This window comes from Trichechus manatus, unplaced genomic scaffold, assembly GCF_000243295.1.
Source record: "Trichechus manatus latirostris isolate Lorelei unplaced genomic scaffold, TriManLat1.0 scaffold00164, whole genome shotgun sequence".
Classification (NCBI taxonomy): Eukaryota; Metazoa; Chordata; class Mammalia; order Sirenia; family Trichechidae; genus Trichechus; species Trichechus manatus.
The window spans coordinates 2,701,884-2,725,544 of NW_004444100.1; the positions used below are offsets into that span (position 1 = coordinate 2,701,884).

Sequence of the window (23,661 nt, forward strand, 5' to 3'; positions counted from 1 at the left end):
TGAGACCAGTGGAGTATCTTAGATGGTTGCTCACAGGCTTTTAAGACCCCAGACACTACTCACCAGGGTAGAATGTAGCGCATTGTCTTTATAAGCTATGTCATGCCAATTGAGCTAGATGTTCCCCAAGACCATGGTCTCAGGGGCTATTTTTTGATTCACTCCTTTTAGCCTAATCCAGGCATGAGACTGAGATGGCACAAATATATCCATCCCTCACATAAGTACTTGAAGGCCAATTTGGTTCTCAAGTGACTTGAGGGTTATTTTGTTTATGGAAAACACTATTTTGCTTACTGGAGCATCTGAAGAGTTGGCTTGAACTTGGGATACTCTCAGTTTTGGGGAAGTTTATTTCAACTCCTGATTTTCTTCTGGGGAGGTTTATCTCTACTCCAGGTTTTATTCTAGGATCCTGGAGCCAGGGTTGACAAATACACAGCTAGTGTGCCATATCCTTCAGAGCCTTGTCTGACATTGCTGATCAATCAAGGTGTACTTTCTCACAGAGCCTATTACAAAGCATAATTCCATGTAAAACAGAGCTTCCAAACAACCACCACAAATCAATCTGTGTGCTATCTCTGTCCTGTATGTTGGGGATTTGAATACCAGCCCAATCTTTCAGGTTTCTTTAGAACCAGGACTGAACAAAGCAGACTCTTCCTGGTCTGGTCTGCTATATCCAGGTCCCTCTTGGCCTCTGATTGGCATCTTTTCCTGTATGATGTACTTACAGTCATCAATGATTGCAGATCAACACTGTCTCTGATTCTCCCTTCCTTCCGGGCTTTAGTTGCGAGATTTCCAAACCAAATGAATGGAACCCAATATTTCAGATGAGGAGATTTGAGGTTGTCGAATAATTTTCTTTCATCTGCTGTCATAAAACCTTTGCACAAAAGAAAAATAGCTAAATTATACAGATTTAGATTAGCACTAATATATTACCATAAGTATTTTAGTCTCTACATGTGAGCATATAATGGGGAGATACTGAATATAAAATAAAATTTCCGGTCTCAAGTAGTTTATACTTGTATTAGAGACAAAGAACGTGTGTGTGTACATACACACACATGTTAAATATCAATATATGAGGCAATGTACGGTTACGTTTTAAAATACATGCTGGCAATCTCTAATAGAAAAGGCCAGTAGGAAGTAAGGAGACGTTAACTGTGGACTAGAACAGCTGGGGAAGGTTTCTTCTCTAGGTTTTGGTTGGGAACAATAATATTTAGAATTGTTAGGATTAAAAGAATAAAATATGATAATTTGAGGGGCAAAGAGCATATTAACCTTCATAGTTCCCACAACATTTGGCATATGTTTTAAAAGTGCCTCTGTAGTTTAATATACATAAATATGTTAAATACACAATTTTTCAGCTTGCAGCAACCTCTCTGGGCCTCAGTTTTCTTATGTGTAAAAGAGAGATGATAATGTCTACTTCCCAGGGATGTTACAGCATAACCTGAGGTGATAAACATATGTCAAGTGGTTAACATAATGCCTGTATTATGTGAAACTTGAACTATCCTCCCTGCACACATCAAGAAAAGAGGAGATTTGAATAACAGGAGAGGAGGAATAAGGCCAGTTAAGAAACAAACATTTATTAACTGTCTACTATGCACAAGAGTTTGTTCACACAAAGATGCATTTTAAAAGCTTACAGTTTACACTGGATCTTTTATTTTAAAAAATTTTGAATAATTCAAATGGTGCAAAAGTCCAAAAGGGCCAAAGGAATATTAATGGGGAAAGTAAGACACCTTTCCCTAGCCACATAGTTTCCTTCCCTGGAGAAAATCACTATGACCAGTTTATTGTGTATCTTTCTAGCGAAACACCGTAGAATTTCATATAGACCTATTTTTGTAAACATAAATAGTTAAATACCACATACAAACTTGCCATTCGCTTCTACTTTTCAGCTATATATTGGAGATCTTTTTCTCTTAATATGTAGAGAGCAGCACCATTCTTTTAAAAAGCTGCATGCTAGTTAATCAAATATCATATTTCATTTAATAGTCCTCTTATGATAGGCATTTAAGCTGTTTTTAAGTTTTTGTTATTAAAATAATGCTGCAATGACTATCCTTCTACCTACCTCCTTGACCTTAAGTGGGCTTCAAAATGTTAATTATGTGATTTAATATTAGTCATATTTTCTGATTGAAAGCTTACTTGTAAAATTTATTTTTATTAGATATTAATTTTGAGTTACTTTTGTCTCAGAAATTCAACTATTTGCTAATGAAAGTCTGAGAGCACACATTCATATTAAAATCATTTTTGCCCTAATATAACACATTGTATGTTTTTAACCATCTGTAGTCAGTTTACATATTTGGTTATCCTGTTCAAAGTCATTTTCCCTCCTTACTGTGTAGACCAATTTTTATTTAAGAAGTGTTACTTAAACTTCTTAAGATATAAAGATATAAAAAGAGAAGTGGGAGATGCTCATTTTGAGAGTCATTGACCCACATAGCTTTAGAGTTACCTAGATCTTTGACATGACCTAGGCCAGTGTATTTGAGAATAAGGTCCATGGACCATGGGTATTAGAATCATCTATGACACCTGTTAAACATGGAGAGAGCTGAGAGCTACCCTGACCTACTAAATCAGACTCAATAGGGCAAGAATTCTAAATCCAGGTCTGCCCTTTAGAATCTCCTGTAGATAGTTTTAGAAACTACCAGGGCCTTATCCCCTGAGATTCTGATTCAATTGGTGAGGTACAGGCATCAGCATTCTTGTAAATCTTCCTGGGTGATTTAATGGAATTGAGTCCAAAATAGTTGCATGCTTAGTAAGCTCTGCAGTAAATTTTGACACTCATCAATGTTTGAAAATTTGTGCCCTACTAAATAAAGACTTTGTTCACTCAGTATTTGAGATAAACAGAGCAACAAATACTAAGTCAATATTTACCAACAGAAGGCTACTTTGAGATAATACTCAGGTTATTTACACTAGCTTAGAAAGGCTCTGCCCATGCCTGGAGAATTGAACTATCTCTGGAGGTCCAAAATCAAAATGAGCCTAGTAATTCTCTACTTGTTTCTCAGTGCAGTCGAAGTTGTTGTATGATCCAGACACCTAATCTGCTTTTTTTTTTTTAAAGACTTTTGGAGCATGATTAAATTTTATTACAAGAAGTTACTAGATAAATTTGACCTGTCTTGGCTTTATGCTTAAAGACTTGCTGCAGCTGTTCTTCCTTTAAAAGAAACTTCTTCTCAGACATATCATATCGATTGTCTCTATCAATTATATTCTTGGGATTTATAGTGAAATTTAAAAACAGGAGCCCGTTTGTATACTGGCTGTAATCTCTGTTATTTGACCACAGAATAACTTCATCTCTGGTTATATTTTATTCAAGAGTATGGATTAAATTGTGGATTAAATATATGCTGAGCAAATAATCCAAGAAGCTGGATTATACGAAGAAGAATGGGGCATCAGGATTGGTGAAAGATTTATTAACAACCTGCAATATGCAGATGATACACCCTTGCTTGCTGAAAGTAAAGAGAACTTGAAGCACTTACTGATGAAGATCAAAGACCACAGCCTTCAGTATGGATTACACCTCTACATAAAGAAAACAAAAATCCTCACAACTGGACCAATAAACAACATCCTGATAAACACTGATGTAAAAAAAATAGAAAATATTGAAGTCATCAGGGATTTCATTTTACTCGGATCCACATTCAATGCCCACAGAAACAGCAGTCAAGAAATCAAACAATGTATTGCACTGGGCAAATCTGCTGCAGAAGACCTCTTTAAAGTATTGAAAAGCAAAGATGTCACTCTGAGGACTAAGTTGTGCCTGACCCAAGCCATGATGTTTTTAATCACCTCACATGCATGTGAAAGCTGGACAATGAATAAGGAAGACCAAAGAAGAATTGATGCATTTGAATTCTGGTGTTGGCAAAGAATATTGAATATACCGTGGACTGCCAGAAGAACACACAAATCTGTCTTGGAAGAAGTACAGCCAGAGTGTTCCTTGGAAGCAAGGATGGTGAGACTTCATCTCATGTACTTTGGATATGTTATCAGGAGGGACCAGTCCCTGGAGAAGGACATCATGCTTGGTAAAGCAGAGGGTTAGTGAAAAAGAGGAAGACCCTCAAAGAGATAGATTGACACAGTGGCTGCAACAATGGGCCCAAGCATAGCAATGATTGTGAGGATGGGGCAGGACTGGGCAGTGTTTCGTTTTGTTGTACGTAGGGTTGCTATGAGTTGGAACCAACCGGAAGGCACCTAACAACAACAACAACAGCAGCATATCCCTTCTTGACTTCAAAGCAGAAAGCAAACAGGCATAGAGATGGTTTCTTTTGTGCAAACACTAACGCCCTCCCCTCCATGTTGCATGTCCACTGATTGAAAGGTAACATGTAGAGAGAGGGAAGCTGGTGATTTTTAGTTTTCAGCCCAAGTTTATTGAATACTTTGCTAGGTGTTATGAAAGATGAATCAGAAAGATGTATCCTCAAATAATGTACATACAGGAATAATTTGTGTTATTTCCTACAGGGTTACACATCTTATCCAAAGCAAGTCCATCTTTAGAAATCAAGTTACTGGTCAATTGAAAGAAAATTTCTAGATTGTTGGTCAAATAGATTAAAGAACATCTGTTATTAAATGGAATGTTATTCTAATGAGCACTTCAGGCCATTTTAACCAGAGACCAATGATCTTTTTCAGAATGTGGGCATTATCCTCACCTCTAAGGCTATGTTAGGTATTGATTTGCTTTCCAGCCAGTGCGTCTAAAGTTAGAACTTTTATCTCAACAACCACTTAACAACTGGGGCATTCTTGGTTGAATTAATGCCTGTTAAACATAAGTGTCACTAAAGATTCCAACGGGGCCTCACCAGTCTCTCTCTAGTCATAGAAGAAGTTTCAAGGAATTTCATTTTAAGATTCCAGGACTTTTAAGAAAAGTAAAGGGAGCCCTTTCCTTAAATTTTACATACTCTAACCACCCTTGTGGACTACCAAACACAGAAAGATAATATCTATTTTAAATAGAGATGTAATGTAGAGATGTGGAATTTAGCTCTAAATATATTTGTACTTGCTTCAAAATTATTAAAGTAAGAAAGGATTAGTGTCATTGTTACTGATTCTTGAGGACAGGGACCATATCCCTTCTTGCTCACAGCTGTACTCCCAGTGCTCAGCACAGTACCTGGCATATAGTACTTCTCAATACATTTTTGTTGTATGAGTACACGCATGACAGGTTTAACATCAGCTTTGGTGATGGTTCTTTTAGAGGAATGTGTATAATTTCTCATTTACCTAAATTTATGCTACTGATGAGTAATTTTGAAGAGAAGTATTTTCTTTGTCTGATCACTGTGAAACACTAGATAAAATGTTTTGGTTCAGTCAAACACCATAATATAAGCGCTCAACTAAAGCCATCACTGGAATTGGTGAAAATCTGACATTTTGCACCTGGCTTGGCTTGGAATACAGGAGCCCTGGTGGTGTAGTGGTTAAGCACTGGGCTGTTAACCAGAAGGTTTATAAAGTGTGGCAGTCTGCTTCTGTAAAGATTTACAGCCTTGGGAAACCTATGAGGGCAGTTCTACTCTGTCCTATAGGGGCGCTATGAGTCAGAATTGACTCGATGGCCGTGGGTATGGCTTGGAACAATTAACATCTTCTAGGGAAGGGATTGGAATAACTGGAATTTTCCAGGGCAGGTTTGCAGGAATAGGCTAAAAAATAGCAACTATATTGCAGTCTCTCTTGTAAATAACTGTTTGATAACAGATCAGTTCAGGGAGTTTTCAGCATAACAGACATTATTTTGAATTGTTCTATTTCTATTTTCATGTGAACAGAATAAAAGCCCTTTTTGGAATTGGAGAAATTTAAGCCTGACATATGAGTTGTAGCATCAACATGTATGTATACATATATATATTCACACACACATTTTGATGTTCCTTTAAAATAAACAACTCATATCCATTTTAAATAAACAAATATATATATATATTCCCCTATAGAATGCATTTTGATCTTTTTATTTCCAAGAATAATGTAAGTTGACTGTCAGCTTAAAAGCAAGAAGCGTCTAGGGACCAGCAGGTAAGTAACCTGGCACGTGGAGATCCATTCAAGGGTCACCTTCCAAAGGAGATATTAGTTTTCATTCCCTCAGCCCTCTCATTTGTTTTCTCCTGGCCAGCACTGAATCCATGTAGGCAAGGCCCCTCCCTGAGCAAGAGGGAGAAGAGGTTGGAGGGAAACTCCATTACCTTAAAGTCCGTTGTTTCTCAGAGTGTGATCAGAGTCTCCATGAACTTATGAAATGTACAGATTTCTTCACTCCACCCCTGATCTACAGAATCTGAATCTCTGTGGGTGGAACACGGGAATCTGCATTTTTAAAGCAATATTGATTTTTAACAATATCTTATAGATGGTTGACTACTAACCTAAAGGTTGGCAGTTCGAACCTACCCAGTGGCTGTGAGGGAGAAAGGCCTGGCGATCTGCAGCCATAAAGATTACAGCCAAGAAAACCCTATGGAGCGGTTCTACTCTGTCACATAGGGTCACCATGAGTCAGAATTGACTTGACAGCAATGGATTTGATTTGGTTTGGTTAATGGGTTTTAAAGTTTGGAACTTGTACTTCTCCTTCAGATTATTTTATGTCGGGGAGTCAGCTGACAAGAAATTTCTTTTGTGCCTTCAGCATCCCCCCCTTTCTCTGCCCCCACCCCTTTGGGCCCCCTGCAGTTTACTTACAGCTCTTTTTGCCCTCAGGCAGAGCAGGTGCTTGGCTCTGGGCTCAGGGGATTTGACAAACATTTTCCGGCATCCCTGAACTTCCTATTCTTCCTAGAGACCTTGGCATAGGAATGGGACAGCCAGGCAATGGTGGAGGCATGTGTCCAGTTGGAAGAGCTTGGAAACTGGCCCCACATGAAGACTCTGAGTCAGTCATCTGCTGGAGAAAGGAGCAGGAAGCTTGGGGAGCCAGCACTGCCCGTCCACAGAGAGGGTGCCCACCCAGATGGCTGGCCATGGGGCTGGCCGTGGAGACCTGGCCTCTGAAGCATCTCTCCCAACTTAGAGGGTGGTGGCTTGTGACCTTTGCCTTGCCGCTGAACACACAAACCTTATATTCCTGGGGGCACAAGCTGTTCCACTAAACTCTTTTCCTGACTTTCAAAAATGCTAGAGAGCAAAAGGGACCTTTTTGCCGAGGTAATCAGTAATGGGCTCATCAGTTCTCTTTTCTCCCTGCCTCGGCCACTCCAAACAAACAAATAAATCTAAGTCAAAACAATGCTTGTTATGTCCAAACAACTCAAACACAAATTCGCTAGATAGTGTCCTCTGACCAGACTGCTACCCAAAGCCTCTCTTTATAATACTGGAGCCTCCCACATGGCTATAACTTTGAATCACTCTCCTTCTTAATTGTTGTTGCTTTGTATTAGTAATGAAATACTTGGTGGTTGTCAAAGCCTTTTGCCCCAAGGGTGAGAAAAAGGGTTGAAAAAGTATCTCAGAAAAGATTCACATCAGTACAGCTTAAACTTCAGTGTATAGACGAAAACAACATAGGCAGGTTCCTAGGCCTTACATCTGGATGCTCTGATTAAGTCTAAGGTGGGGCCCAGGAGTCTGCATTTTAAATTAACAATTCAAGTTATCCAAGATGTAGAGGCCCTATGGCTCTATGGATCACACCTGGAGACAGAAGCTTACGGGCACATCAAGTGAATGACTGATCTTGAGAGTCTCTTGGAATGGTGGGGTAATTGGTGGTTAGAGGAAGAGAGGTTAATGCCTTGGAAAGGGAAAAAAGCTGAATACAAATACATGAGAGACATTTGCTAAGTTTTACAAGGAGTAGGCCATGGTATTATGAAAAATACACCTAAACAAAATGAAATCACATTCTCCTATTGCTTCACTGGGTCCACTTGTCCCCAACACCTGACCTCAGCTCAACACCCCTTGAGCTTATGCCTGATCAGAGGGCCCGAAGGCCTCTCCACTGCCAGCCATCCTGGCTTCCTCCCGATGTGCTTTTAATACAAAGGTGACACTCAGAGAATGAGATCTGCTCTGAGAATTGAGCCTGGCGTCTAATTCCTGTCAGAACGTACTCTCTTCATTCCAAGGAAGCGTCCGTCAGGAAGAGAGAAATATCATCTTTACTCATCTAAGTAAACTTTACCTCTTACTCATCAATTTGGAATGGGTCAAGTCTTTCTTATTTGTTTCTATGTCTTTCTTCAAATGACAATAGCTCACAGAGGAGGTGATTACTTATTGTATTTGATCCTTTAGACATTAGGGTAAGACATTTCGTTATAAAATAGCATTTTTTTTTTCAACTTGGTCATTCTGAAGCAGTATTCAACTTTTAAATTTGGAGGAAGAGGTAGCAGTTAATTTTTAAAAATGCCTACTGGTTTAATACACTACACCAGTGAGTTTGCCGGGTCGTTCACACCCTCCACCTAAATCCTTAACCAACTTGTGGCACCCCATGACTCTTTCCCATCATACTTTGCACCCCTAACAACCTCACCTACACCACTCCTTCCTTATTTCTACCTGGACTTCCATAACCTCCTGGTCAAATGGATCAAGAAGACCCAGGACGCCATATCAAAAATGAGTCTTCTAAAGTGACTGAAGTGCTATGTTATACAATTAGACTAGATATTTCCTTAGTAATAGCAAGAACTCACATAGCGTTTACCATGTGCCAGGCATTGCTCTAAACACTTTGCAAAGAGTAACTCATTCAGTTCTCACAACAAGCCTGTAAGACAGGTGCTATTATAAACCATTACATGTCCACTTTAGGGATGAGGAAATTGAGGCACAGAAAGGTTGGGTAACTTGCACAAGGTCATCTAGCTAGTTAGTGGTAGAGTAAGGATTCTAACCCTTATTCTGAGCTTTAGCCACTATGCTATATTGTTCACCTATGAAAGTAAAACAAAACAAGCAAAAATAAAAGCCAACAAAGTATCTCCAAAAACAAACAAACAAACTATTCTTAAAAAATCTTTTCTATTTTCAAGGACATTTCAGAAAAGCAGACTAGAGAAGTAAGACAGTACACAATACTGGGGAAGTCAGCACAGCTTGACCAGGGCAAAGTCCTAGAAGCTTCACAGACACATCCAAACACCCTGAGAGACTGAGCTACTGAGCTGAGAGCTGGGGACCATGTTCTTGGGGGACATCTAGCTCAACTGGCATAACATAGTCTATAAAGAAAATGTTCTATATCCGACTGTGGTGAGTAGCAACCGGGGTCTTAAAAGCCTGCGAGCAGCCGTCTAAGATACATCCATTGGTCTCATCCTGGCTGGAGCAAAGGAGAATGAAGAAGGCCAAAGACACAAGGGAAAGATTAGTCCAAAGGACTAATGGACCACAACTACCACAACCTCCACCAGAACGAGCCCAGAACACCTATGTGGTACCCAGTTACCATTGCTGTCTGCTCTGGCAGGGAGCACAATAGAGGGTCCTGGACAGAGCGGGAGAAAAATGTAGAACAAAATTTCAAATTCACACACACACACACACACACACACACACAAACAAAAGTTCAAGCTTGCTGGTCTCACAGAGACTGGAGAAACTCCGAGAGTATGGCCCCTGGACACCATTTCAACTCAGTACTGAAGTCACTCCTGAGGCTCACCCTTCAGACAAAGATTAGACAGGCTTATAGGGCCAACAATAACAAACATGAGGGACACGCTTCATAGTTCAATCATGTATACAAGACTAACGGGCACAGCAGCCCAAAGCAAAGACGAGAAGGCTGGAAGGGACGGGAAAACTGTAAGAATGGAAACAGGGAAACTGGGGTGGAGAAGGGGAGAGTGTTGACACATCCTCAGGTTGGCAACCAGTGTCACAAAACAATTTGTGTATTAACTGTTTAATGAGAAACTAATTTGCTATGCTAACTCTCACCTAAATCATAATAAAAAAAAGTAAAGGAAACTGGGTACAGCACCCTAATTTGAGACTGTACCCAATACAAAGACTGAATCATCTCACCGTTCTTCGATCATTTATACAGTCAATAATACATTCCAACAAGCTGTCAGGCCTATTAAAGGAGCCCTGGTGGCACAGTGATTAAAGTGCTCAGCTGCCAACCAAAATGTTGGCGGTTCGAACCCACCAGCGGCTTCGCAGAAGAAAGATGTTGCAGTCTGCTTCCATAAAGATTACAGCCTTGGAAACCCTATGGGGCAGTTCTACTCTGTCCTACAGGGTTGCTATGAGTCAGAATCTACTCTACAGCAGCGGGTTTTGGGTTATTAGTCCTATTAACAGCAACCCAGCCACAGCAACTAACATTTATTTATTCAGCACCTGTCGGGCATTATCTCATTTAATCCTCACACTGTTGAAGGCTGGGTTAACAGCTTCTTTGCTAAACATTAACACAACAAAGAGAAGCACTTTTCAAGCATGATTTGTTCTCAGCATACTGTGCCCAGGAGCCCAGATAGAATGACCGCATCTACTTTGTGGAATAGGGGATATAACAGATCCACAGTGCAGCAGCCTTCTACTGCCACCTCTCAGGGTCTGCCTAGATGGGAACCCTCACGGCTGGCTCCTACCAGAATCAGCTCACGTAGTAGGACAAGCATTAACTTGGCAGTTCTGCGCCTGAGTTGCAATGCTGACTCTCCCTTTTGTTAGCAGTGTGCTCCAGGGCAGGTCATAACCTCTCTGAATCTGTTTCCTAATTTTCTCCTGTTTTTCTGAGGTCCAAATGAAATAGTGTCTGTGAAAGTGAATAAACTACAAAGTGCTAGAAAAATGTATGGTAATATTACAGATTGTTTTTAATAAGCATATAATAATTGCTGTATTGACCTAAAGACATTTCTCCAGCTGAAAGAGCAGAAGAAAAAATTGAAGCCTCGAGTTGCAATATTGAAAGATTCTACTGGGAAAATATTAAACCACACAGGAAGCATCAAAAGAAGATGGAAGGAATACACAGAGTCACTATACCAAAAAGAATTGGTCGACATTCAACCATTTCAGGAGGCAGCACATGATAAGGAACCAATGGTACTGAAGGAAGAAGTCCAAGCTGCACTGAAGGCACTGGCAAAAAAACAAGGCTCTGGGAATTGATGGAATACTAATTGAGATGTTTTCACAAACGGATGCAGCACTGGAAGTGCTCACTTGTCTATGCCAAGAAATTTGGAAGACAGCTACCTGGCCAACCAACTGGAAGAGATCCATATTTATGCCTATTCCCAAGAAAGGTGATCCAACTGAGTGTGGAAATTTTATCAAACAATATCATTAATATCACATGCAAGTAAAATTTTGCTGAAGATCATTCAAAAGCGACTGCAGCTGTATATCGACAGGGAACTGCCAGAAATTCCAGCCGGATTTAGAAGAGGACTTGGAACCAGGGATAGCATTGCTGATGTCAGATGGATCCTGGCTGAAAGCAGAGAATAGCAGAAAGATGTCTACCTGTGTTTTATTGACTATGCAAAGGCATTTGACTGTATGGATCACAGTAAATTATGGATAACATTGGTAAAAATGGGAATTCCGAAACACTTAATTGTGCTCATGAGGAACCTGTACATAGATCAAGAGGCAGTTGTTCAAACAGAACAAGGGGATACCGCATGGTTTAAAGTCTGGAAAGGTGTGTGTCAGGGTTGTATCCTTTCACCATACCTATTCAATCTGTATGCTGAGCAAATAATCCAAGAAGCTGGACTATATGAAGAAGAACGGGACATCAGGATTGGAGGAAGACTCATTAACAACCTACGATATGGAGATGACACAACCTTGCTTGCTGAAAGTGAAGAGAACTTGAAGCACTTACTGATGAAGATCAAAGACTACAACCTTCAGTATGGATTACACCTCAACATAAAGAGAACTAAATCCTCACAATTGGACCAATAAGCACCATCATCATAAACGGAGAAAAGATTGAAGTTGTCAAAGATTTCGTTTTATTTGCATCTACAATCAACACCTATGGAAGCAGTAGTCAGGAAATCAAAAGATGCATTGCAATGGACAGATCTGCTGCAAAAGACCTCTTTAAAGTGTTGAAAAGCAAAGATGTCACCTTGAAGACTAAGGTGCGCCTGACCCAAGCCATGGTGTTTTTAATCGCCTCATATACATAGGGAGTTGGACGATGAATAAGGAAGACAGGAGAAGAATTGATGCCTTTGAATTATGGTGTTGGCAAACGATATTGAATATACCATAGACTGCCAAAAGAACGAACAAATCTGTCTTGGAAGAAGTATAACCAGAATGCTCCTTAGAAGCAAGGATGGTGAGATTACGTCTCACATACTTTGGACATGTTATCAGGAGGGACCAGTCTCTAGAGAAGGACATCATGCTCGGTAAAGTAGAAGGTCAGGGAAAAAGAGGAAGACCCTCAACAAGGTGGACTGACACAGTGGCTGCAACAACGGGATCAAGCATAACAAGGATTATGAGGATGGCACAGGACCAGACAGTGTTTCCTTCTATTGTACATAGGGTCGCTATGAGTTGGAACAAACTCGACGGCACCTAACAACAACAACAAAGGCAATGTGACTGTGCTGTTTCCCCTCCGCCCCGCCCCCCCAGCGTAAACTTTTGTAGGGCAGAAACTATATCATTCATCTTTGTGTCTTTAGACCGTTTCTGGTACATGGTTGTTCGGTGCCTTTGAGTCGATTTTCAACTCATAGCAACCCTGTATGACAGAGTAGAACTGCTCCATAGGGCTTCCTAGGCTGTAGTCCCAGGTCTATCTTCCACAGAGTGACTGGTGGTTTCAAACTGCCAACCTTTCGGTTAGCAGCTCAGCGCTTAACCATTGCCCCACCAGGGCTCCTTCTGGTACATAGTAGGCAATCAATAAATGTTTCTTAAATGAATGAATAAATAAAGGGAATTTTCAAAGGAATTTCAAATGTTGAGAAGAGCCTATGGAAGGAAAAGCTGTTCACAATACCTGCTTCAACCACATGATCCATTGTTGGAAACCTTTTGTACACAGCTGTGCTCACTGAGCGGAAGATGAGCAGGGACGTGAGATTTACATAGCGCATCAGCGTCCTTCTGAGCAAGCGCCCATGCTCGTCACTCCCAAGAACACTGCTGGAGATGAGGAGCATCAGCCTGTCTGGCCAGGGCAGATTCACAAACTGGTTCCACCATCGGTTCACTACCAAAGTAACATAAAATCCTGTAGAATAACAGGAAATCATAAACCGATTTCTTACAGCAGACACAGCAACACTGATGCTTTTAGCAGAATTTTAGCCTTTTTTGGGGGCTGGGATATAAAAAGATGTTATCCATGTCTTATGATTTTGCCCTCCAGAATAAAATATATACATTTGTACCTGGCAATGCCATGGCACCCAGTAAGTGAGTATTAGAACTCATATGTTGACTGCAAAAATGGCGTTAGTGGAGAGAAAGCTTGATTGTCCAAGAGCAGATTATTACCTCAAACTTGTTTGGTGTTAATTTAGCGAAAGCAGCCCTGAAGGCAAATCTTATGGATGACTGTGGTTCTATTGCAAGCAGTGGGTTTTTGGGCATGCCTCTCAGCTTGGAAACACTCCCATGCAGAGTCATCGGTGTCATCCTAACGGAGACAGCTGTGGGGCTACATTCTGCGTGTGACCTATACTTACCAAGCACAAAGGTTACTGGAATTTGTTCAGCATATCTGTCACAGTAAATTGATAATTTTTCAAAGTAACGTTTTTGGGCTCCTGTAAGTAACAATCTGGAGCAAAAATAAAATGCACAGCCCTTTATGATATTATACTTCTGCACCTGCTTTGCAAGTGACATTAAGTGCAAACAATTAAGCACAAATAATCTTAATTTTGCTTTTTACAATGAGCGATAACTTTTTTTCTTTTTACCTGAGCTGATGTGTCTCAAAAGCTTTTTAATTGCTTAATTTATGTGCTAAAGTTCTTAGTACATAAGTGTCATTGGTCATGAAATAGTGGGATTTATGAACCATTTTAATTTTTCAATTTTATGTTTTAAAACTTTTATATGGTTGATGCATTGGATTTGGAGCAAGATCTGGATTAGGTTTATTGCTAACTAACTGTTAAATAATAACCTTGAATTTGACATCTTGATCTTACTTTATCCTCAATTTGCTACTCAGCACGTTCTTGATTATATATGTTGTAATTCAAGGAATATTATAATTGTTTATTTCAAAGCCCACAATTATTTTAAATATAAAGAAAAACCAGGTTTAACAATTAGAAATGAAAACTTTTTATTATTAAACTTAGTTGCTGTCTCAAAATTTATGTTATAGATCTGACCCAAGCTGCCCAAACCCATTTTCTGGTATTGTTAAATCTAAGAACATTTAATGGGACTGTTATTGATATTTATATTGGAGGAAAGAGATTCAGAGAAGAAATGTCAGAAGTCAGGTTAATAATAATGTAAAAATGTGGACAGCTTAATTTGCATAGATTAATGAGTGCAGCTGTTCCAAGGGTGGGCGGAATCCCTAGGAAACATCCATTAGAACAAGCGTCAAAGGCCCATTTGGGTAAGCAGAACTTTGACAGAAGAAGCAGAGGGATAATGAGATAACAGGGAACAACCAATCAGATTGCAGATGAAGACCTGCTGGGATCTTGTAGTACTGACAAAGAAGGTGTGCAGGTGTGCCTGGGTTTGGAGTTTCTGCCTTAGCTTTGGAGGAGGTGTCAGCATTACTGAACTCAGGGAGGTGGACAAGAGGCACCAACTGTTGGCCTGTCAGGGTCATGCTGATGACAAGTTACAGTTTGGTTTCTGATACTCGAATAAAATAGTCAAAGAGGATTTAAACATGGAAAGCATGCACTTTAGGATCAGACGAACCCAAGTTTGAATCTCAGACCTGACAATTACAGATTTGTACCTTGAGCATATTTTTAAATTACAGTAAAACCTGCAAAAGCTGGAATCTGTGTAAGGTGGAAACCCGTCAGAGAAGGAAAACTCAAATATTTTCCACGAAAACAAGCGCTAGAAAAGTGGTAAGACTACACCCTGTCAAAGGCAGAAAACTTGTAAGACTCCAGACCTGGAAAAATAAGGCGGACCTGTCGAGTTCTGGCTCTCACAGGTTTTACTGTACATACAGCCTCGGTCTTCTTATTTCTAATAATAATATCTATGTTTCAGGGATGTTATAACGATGAAATAATATAAGTAAAATCACTTATCATATGGCCATGTAGTTAGTTGGTAATAAAATGGTTGCTATTATTAATATCTGCCAAAGAAAATATTTAGCTAACATACACACAGAAATTTTAATAGCTAGAAAGTGCTGCAGAGATTCTTTTGTCAAGTGCATCCAAAAATGGGAAGAAATATAGCCAAATTAATAAATTATGGTTCTGCCTTATGATTTTTACTGTTATTATTTACGTATAATAGAATTAACAAAAAAAACACACTTAAGGCCATTGGTAGACATGAGAATGAAGCTAGTTATTTTTCCACAGGTCTGTTTGACTTTCTTGACAACTTCAGCCTGTATTTGTTGTTGTAACACTGTTCAGGATATAAGGATTTTGACAAGTTTTATACTTGAACTTTAAAAAAATGAAGGATGACTTGACCTAATGATTATTGTAGTAGTTGTACGCACTTTGTCTTTAGAAAAAACACGTACATACAATTTTATGGGGTATAAGTATGGTACTGAGGCAAAAGTTGCGGCCGCGTGGAGCATTTCTGGCTACACTGCAACTGTTTTATGCTATTCTGAGCAGCAATAGCAGCAATAAATTTACATAAGTAAAAATAAACTAATGAGACAGTTACCCTGAAACATCATTGTGTCTTCCACCATTTCAGATTCTGAAGGGTTAGGTGACACATAAATAAACTGGTAAAATAATATCACATTACATAAGCTGTATCTGAAAAATTATTAGAGGTTTTTATTAAAACTTTCCTTTTAAAGACATTTTGCCAAAATGTATACCAATATACACATTTGTTTTGAAGAGTAGTTTGGATGGGTAGAAAATAGCTCTTCCTATTTTACTCTTGAAAATTATCAACCAGCTAAATTAATATCCCTCTTTTGTAAATGGGGTCCTGTTGCTCTAAGGAAGAATGCAGGTGACAGCAAGGATACACACAGTTGTTCATCTGTGGCAGAAGTAACAGTAATGTACACAGAAAAGGTGTAAATATAGCCTCAAAAACCTTCAGCTTTCCTGTTTTAAATTTTAGCTTCTTTCAGTGACGAAAGTATGCTAACAATTTTAATAATAAAACTCATAAAGCTTCCCTTTCACAATACTGATAAAATTTTATTAAGACTATAACTTTTAGTCATAAAAGTATTTATTGGACATGATATTGCTCAAATTTTCTGTCAGTCTGACAGGTACAGGTTGTAATGTTATAAAGAATAAGCATCTGCTTTTATGATAAAATGTGCTGAATTCGGAGATATAAAGAAAGTAAATTAGTCTTGAGGTCTTTTTTTCCGTCGAGGTATTGGTAAGGTTGTCATTTCAGGCAAAATGAAGGAACGCTACCTAACAGACACTATTCACAAACATGTTAATTACATATGTAGTTGATACAAGCTCTCAATCACAAATTCAAACTACAAATGACATATTGAGAGAGGCACAAATAATTATTCATCTATGGACTTTGCCATTCAAAATCATTACATAGTCAAGATCTAAAGACAAATCTTCTGTTTTATGCCTAGAGCAGCATTCTTAAAGCATGATAATACCTAATTAAATACCCAATAATTAATATGGGGCTGGAATCAGGGCCACCTGAACATGACAGAGTCTCCTTAACATCCTAAAAATGGTTGGGTATGGATTCAAATACCCTGTCCTGAGGAGAGGACGACACCAGAGAGGTTCATGCAAAAGAAGAGGTTACATAATGCAAAAGTCAGCAGCAACCAGAGGGTTCAGATTTTTGAGACTGTATTCTTACGTGATACTTGATGGCCATATAAGGAGACATGCAAAGAAAAGTACCTGTATACCAAACTTATCGCTGTGTAAAGAATAGCAAAAACAATAAATTCCCTGTATAGTAGTTTGTAGATGCTGCCTCTCCACTTTAGGAGTAACCTGTGAAATCCAAAAAATGTTGCATTTGCTACTTTACTGGAGTAAGTGACAGTCATCTTGGATAGATTTTTTTCTAGAAGAGCAAGAAGACAAAACACAAGTAAAAAATAATGTTTAAGACAGAGCATAAATCTGTATACCAAAAGAAACTCAAGCCATCTACCAGCCAGCTATATCCCCTTTGGCTTTCTCAGGGAAGAGAACAATCTGTACAGTTTGGAACTTGCAGATAATCAGCATCTCAGTGCTAAATCTTTTAGCAGAAAAAGGGTGGAAAGGGGTCTCTGGAAGGAATAATACTGGAAATCTTAAACTTGCCTTAATTGCTAAATCTTAGTTTCAGATTATATAAGCCATTGCTCAGAAAACATTTGAATGAATAAATGGGATATATGAGAGACATTATAAAGTCATATATCACTTATTTTCTTAATCCACGGGAAGATTTAGGGAACTTGAGATGGTATACTAATTAATGTTTTCAAAAACAGTTGCCAAAATTATTGTTTGGGTCTCTATTTGCTAAAGTACTGTAAAGAGATATTTTACCCTTAAACTTCCTAAGGGGAGCTGTGGCTCTCCTCTTTGAAACCAGGGGTACTGTTGGAAAGAAGCAAGCCCTTTGTGAAAATTAAATTGATGAGTTACCTTTGCTGGTTTCATTTGGATGTGGGTATCTCTCTAGTGGAGCTCTGAGTGCTTGGTTAGCAGTCTGTGCACTTCAAATAGCAAAAATGTTGGGTCACAGTGATATTAAGAAAGGGGCACTTTCCTGATGAAAAATCTTGCATAAAATACTTAGGGATGCATCACTTTCTGTTTGGAACTGAACAAAATGAGGTTATCATTTAAGGAGTCTTTCTACTAAGGTCCCTCGGTGGCACAAATGGTTTATGCTTGACTACTAACCTACAAGAGCCCAGGTGGTGCAGTAGTAAAGAGCTCAGCAGCTAACCAAAAGGTCAGCAGTTCAAATCCACTAGCCGCTCCTTGGAAATCCTATAGGGCAGTTCTACTCTGTCCTGTAGGATTGCTATGAGTCAGAATTGACTGGACAGCAACGGTGTTTTTTTTTTTTTTATTATTACTACTGGCCTACAGATTGGCGGTTTGAACCCACCCAGAGGTGCCACAGAAGAAAGGCCTGGTACTCTGCTTCCATTAAAAAAAAAAAGATTACAGCCAAGAAAATCCTACGGAGTACTTCTACTCTGTAACACATGGAATTGACTAGACAGTAATGGGTTTGGTTTTGATTCTCTACTTGGGCCGGTTCCATGGACGTAGTTGGATGAGAACTGGGCCCCAAAGGCAAGTTTCCAGTAAGTGCTCCAGAATTCCATCGCTTTTCACTGAGACATTAGCCATTCAGGTCCAGAGCTAACACGTATTTGAAAATCCTTCTCAACTACCCTCCAACATAGAGCATGCTCAGATAAAATGAGATTTCTTTGAAATCTTGGTTTTCTTGAAAGGATCTATGAGGAAAGTGTTTAAAGCTACCGAGACTGAAATCATGGATCTTTTAGGTAGAATTCAACTAGACATGAGAAATAAATTCTACAGCAGATTTCTTCTGCAAAGTAGCCTACTTCACCCATTTTATCACAAACAAGAAAATGTTGTGTCCTTATTAAAGCTAAGAAAGCAATCCAACTCTAATTTGACCATTTTATCTACTAAATGAAACTCTGGATCTACATTTACAGTATTTTTCCGGAATCACAAACTTAGCCTTCAACATTACTGATTTTAATTAAGAAACCAGGACCTTTTGGAATAAGTACGAGGCATTACGAAGTGACGGGACTCATGCCACAAAACCGATTTCACTTCTCCATCTCTACCTTGTCTATTTGTCTAATGAGAAAACAGCCAAAATTGGAAAAAGAGCATAAAAAATTAGGCCCATTGCATAATCTGTTCTCATGGGCATAGTATTTTTTTTAAAAAAACAAAACAAAAGACAGTCCTCATATAACTTTCTTTCATTCAATAGTTCATCCTTCTAGTTAACTTTTGTCAGAAAAACTAAAATGACCTAGAATAGAGGTCAGAATTAAAATGCATAGGTATACACTTTGTACACTAACCTATTTATGTGGTTTGGAGTCTCCGACAGGAAAGAAAATCTTCAAATTTCAGACTCCCCCTAAAGAGGTGCCTTTGGGTTGGTGCTGCCCCCTCGGTTTCACCCTTCACTCATGCACAGTCAGATTTGCTTTCTGTCCTCTGTCCACTGAGTGGACCTGGAGTGTGACAAGCGCAGGGGTTAAATGGTTTTCCACTGTGGAGGCCTGTTTATACCAATTTGCCCACTGATGACAGTTATAGCTGGGGACAAACAGAAGCAACAGCTGCTGCTGTTGTTTTTTTTTTCTAATCTATAATTATAACTCCACCTGCCATCCAAAGTACTGCTTTGAATGAGAAGTCGGCATGACGGGAAGATCCTGGGCTGTTTAAGTGTGTTATTTTCATTTTGACTCTATTCTGGGATCAAGGAAGAAAGGTCCATTTGCCCATAAAGTGTTCTGCAGAGGCTCCACCAGCCAAAAAAAAAAAAAGGAAGGAGGGTATTAGGACCATCTTTTTGCACTTAATAAGAAGAACAAAATTCTTGTGAAGCCATAAACTGGAGCAGACAAAAATACAACAGGATTCTCGCTCAGTTGAGAGGTTATGAGAATGGTCTTTCACTAAAAGCAACAAGCATGAGTGTGCTTTGCGCACGCGTGCATGCATGTGTGCGTGGGTGCCTGCGTGCGTGTGTTCTAGAAGAGCATGGAGAATTATGACACATGATGGCTTAGTGTAGTGGAAAATCATAACACAACTGATTCACTACATTTGTTATCCTTCCACAGTAAGCTAGAAAAAGGCTTAAATTACTCAAAATGTTTTCTTGTAGTTTTCCTAAGAGAAACATATTTTCCTTCTTAAAAGGGAGTTCATCTGCATTCTTTTCATAATGGAATAAATAATTTCAGGGCTAATTCCCAGGACCTTTCCAACCTTCATATGTAACTTGTGCACCAAGCATTACAACTGAGGCTTAAATAAAATGACTCCAAAAAGTATACTTTTGTGAAGAAGGATATGTTTAAAATGCTGACTCTAAAATTGAACATATATACATTTGTGGTGCAATGAAATTACTTAATATGGCCTTCTAGCCATAGTTTTTGTGACTCACGCACAATTATTGAGTAGGACTGTGCAAATAAGGTATATGGAATCCTAATGAGGGAATTGGTCAGTTTTACCATTCCGTTAGGTTTAAAATGAGCCATTTCAGAGGCAGGAGGAGAGAATCTCACCACCACTAATGAAGAAGAGCCAGGAGCATAGCACATCCTTTGGACCTGGGATCCCTGTGCTGAGAATCTCCTGGAACCAGGAGACCGAGAGGGAGAGAGAGAGAGACAGGGAGAGAGAGAGGGAGAGAGAAGGACAGCAAGAAGCAGTAGCAGAGAAATGGCAGCAGAGGCAGGAGACTAGCAGGAGACAGGTAGGAGAAAGTGCAGTGGGCTAAGAGCCGAACACCTTTGGGCTGAGGCTTACCAGTGGAGTAGGGTGCTTCTAGGTAACTTATTGGCAGAGCTAAAACAGCTTTGTAACACTTGCCAGAGCAGGGCAGAGGCGAGGCTAAGAGGCTGAGGGTCATAGAGAGGTGTGCCTGCATGCACAGCTGAAAAGAGGCTGTCCTGATTGAAGAACTGTATCCTGAGTGTTCCTGAACCTCAATTGTAACCTGTTACTTCCTTAATAAACCCCATAATCATGAATATTGTCTGTGAGTTCTGTGTGACCATTGCAAGGAATTATCGAACCCAGCAAAGAAGTAGAGAGTACCATGGGAGGGAGGATTGGTGTCAGAACTGGCAATAATGGTGGAGAGAGGAGGCATGTCTCAACTTTTCCTCATAGGAATCAGCCTTAGGCTGTTGATCTTGATTCTCTTTCCCCCTTGTGAAGTTAGAGGAGGTCAGACACCACCCCCATGCCATTTTTACAACATTTAAAAGTTTTTCTAAAGTATTCATAAGGCTTATATGCATTTGCTTGTTTTTTTTTTTCAATCAGGCTGTAAGTTCCTTACAGCAAAGAGAGAAATGTAGGTGTCTTTGAGTTCTTGCTCCCACCCCTGCTCATAGTTCCAACACAGAGCCCTGTGCATGATGAATATTCAGTATACATTTATTGTTTGATTATCATCTTACCTTGGTTATAATACATATGTTAGTACATTTTACGAATTTGTGAACATTTAAAAGGTGTATGTGTGTGTGTGTATATATATATATATATACATATACACATACATACAATGCCACACATTTTGTATTTGAGTTGCCATCAAAGTAGTCAGATAGACCTGATGTTGCATTTATAAAGGTTTGTAAGACTGATCAATATTATCTAATTTGAGAAAATGAAACCCAAATTCTTATGAAGAAGAAATATTGGAGTCATTTAAAATTTTTCAGCTCCAAGTACAGCATGTATTGGCCTTGTGACTTGGCCTAACTCACAGCAGTCATGACCGCACAAGTAGGGGATCTGCCCATCTTCCCCACAGGTGTTTTTTTTTTTTTTTTTTGAGGAATGACCAATTAATGCTTGTAGATAACATTCTAATTGCAAAATAGTCAGTAATGATTAATTGTACAAACAAACTCCCATTGATGAGTTCTGAGTCTGGTGGCTATTTCTAAATAGGTACTAAAATATGCCATTGAGAAGACAAACCACGACAGCTTATTTTAAAGTAGTCAACAAACATAAAACTGCAACATTTGCTGTTCATATGAATTTTGAAGAAATCTTTAAACTGTCTTGTTTAACAATAGAATTTTTCTTCTAGATTCTAAAAGTAACATATGCTTATTTAAAAATAATAAAACAACATATAATGAAAAGAGTAGTACTCTATCATGCCACCCTGGAAGGGTGTTGGCCATTTGGCATAAAGATCATCTTTCCAGGCTCTCATAGGACATATTTCAGCTCCTATAATGAATAGCAAGCCACATGATAGATCCTTAGGCAATTTCAAGGCTCTATGAAATAACTATAAAAGTCATATTTTCTTTTGACAGCAAGCATTGAGTTATGTGGCCCTGACCACTCTGGTTTCCAATAGTTCTGATAAACACATTTGTCTTTGATTCCAGTGAACCTACATAATAAAAGAACAAGTGATCATTTCCAAGTGGTAGGAATACTGATATTCATCCATAGAAGTCAAGATAAATCACCCTTTGTTCTTTGAGAGAACAGAAAACAACAACAACAAATTTACGTAGCCTCTACCACATCCTAAAGAAGAACCAGCTATTTAAAAAGCCCTACATTCATTTCGGGGCCCTGGTGGTGCAGTGGTTAAGAGCTTAGCTGCTAACCAAAAGGTTAGTAGTTTGAATCCATGAGCCACTCCTTGGAATCCCTCTGGGGCAGTTCTACTCTGTCCTATACGGTCGCTATGAGTCCGAATTGACTGGACAGCAACGGGTTTGGTTTTTCGGTTTACATTCTTTTTAAGCTGATTTACTTACCCTTCTGATGAGAGCAATCGCTTGCCAAGTTTCTTTCGAGTGCTTGATTGAACATAGTCATGTGCAGACAAAACTTTGCTGTCAAATACTAACCAAAGACTAGAAATTATTGTGTTTTGGAGGATTTTATTCTCAGTCTAAGAGTTTTGGACATTATTAAATGGGCAATGAGGAATCATTAAAACTTTTTGAACAGGAAAAGGACTTGAAAACAATGTGTTGCAGAAAGGGAGTGTGTGTGCTGGATTGGTGTGGCAAGAACTATAGGAAAAGAATCAGTTTGAAGGTTATTATGGTTGTTCCGGTATGAACTGGAATGGTGAGTGAGTGGAATGGAGAGGAAAGACGGTGAAAGAGAACCCAGAAAAAAATGATCATTGGATGAAGGAGAGGAAGAAGAAAGAAGAGAGGAGGAGGAGGAAGGAGAAGTCTGGTGTGACTCTTCCTTTTCCTTTGAGCGAGTTTTCTCGTGATGGGTAAACACTACAGAATATGATTTTCCAATTTGTTCAGGTAACAAAGATCTTTGTGGGCCACCATGAAATTTTGATGTGTTGTATTTCATCCTGCAAATAGGAACATTTTACCAGTAAAAATAAATGCAAAGTAAAATCACAAGTAGGAGCTCATGTGCCCATAAAAAAATCAAGTTGTTAAATTAAGTATGATTGGCTTATCCTCATTTTTTTGTTAATACTTGTTTCTGGCACTTACTCATTTTGTTATGTACTGGTTCTTTCTAGAAAAAAGGCAATAGTTAGTGCCAAATGTTCAAGAAAAATTCATAGAGTAAAACTTTCAAATCTGAACATTCATTTTTTCTCTATAGCAGAATATCTTGGTTCTGTTGGTTTGAGAACAGC

At 39.0% G+C, this 23,661-nt stretch overlaps 1 protein-coding gene across 1 annotated transcript in view; it reads right to left on the bottom strand.

Annotated features, from left to right (window-relative positions):
- BEST3 (bestrophin 3) overlaps window positions 1-19,545 on the bottom strand; it is a 42,987-nt gene extending 23,442 nt beyond the window's left edge. Inside the window, exons 1-5 of the mRNA XM_004386437.3 lie at window positions 19,334-19,545; window positions 17,145-17,313; window positions 13,782-13,876; window positions 13,091-13,324; window positions 738-892 (exon numbers count right to left, since the gene is read on the bottom strand). Of these exons, the coding sequence (XP_004386494.1) occupies window positions 738-892; window positions 13,091-13,324; window positions 13,782-13,876; window positions 17,145-17,296 (636 nt within the window). The 5' untranslated portion in view covers window positions 17,297-17,313; window positions 19,334-19,545. The remainder of the gene's footprint in view (window positions 1-737; window positions 893-13,090; window positions 13,325-13,781; window positions 13,877-17,144; window positions 17,314-19,333) is intronic.
- Between the last annotated feature and the right edge of the window lie 4,116 nt (window positions 19,546-23,661).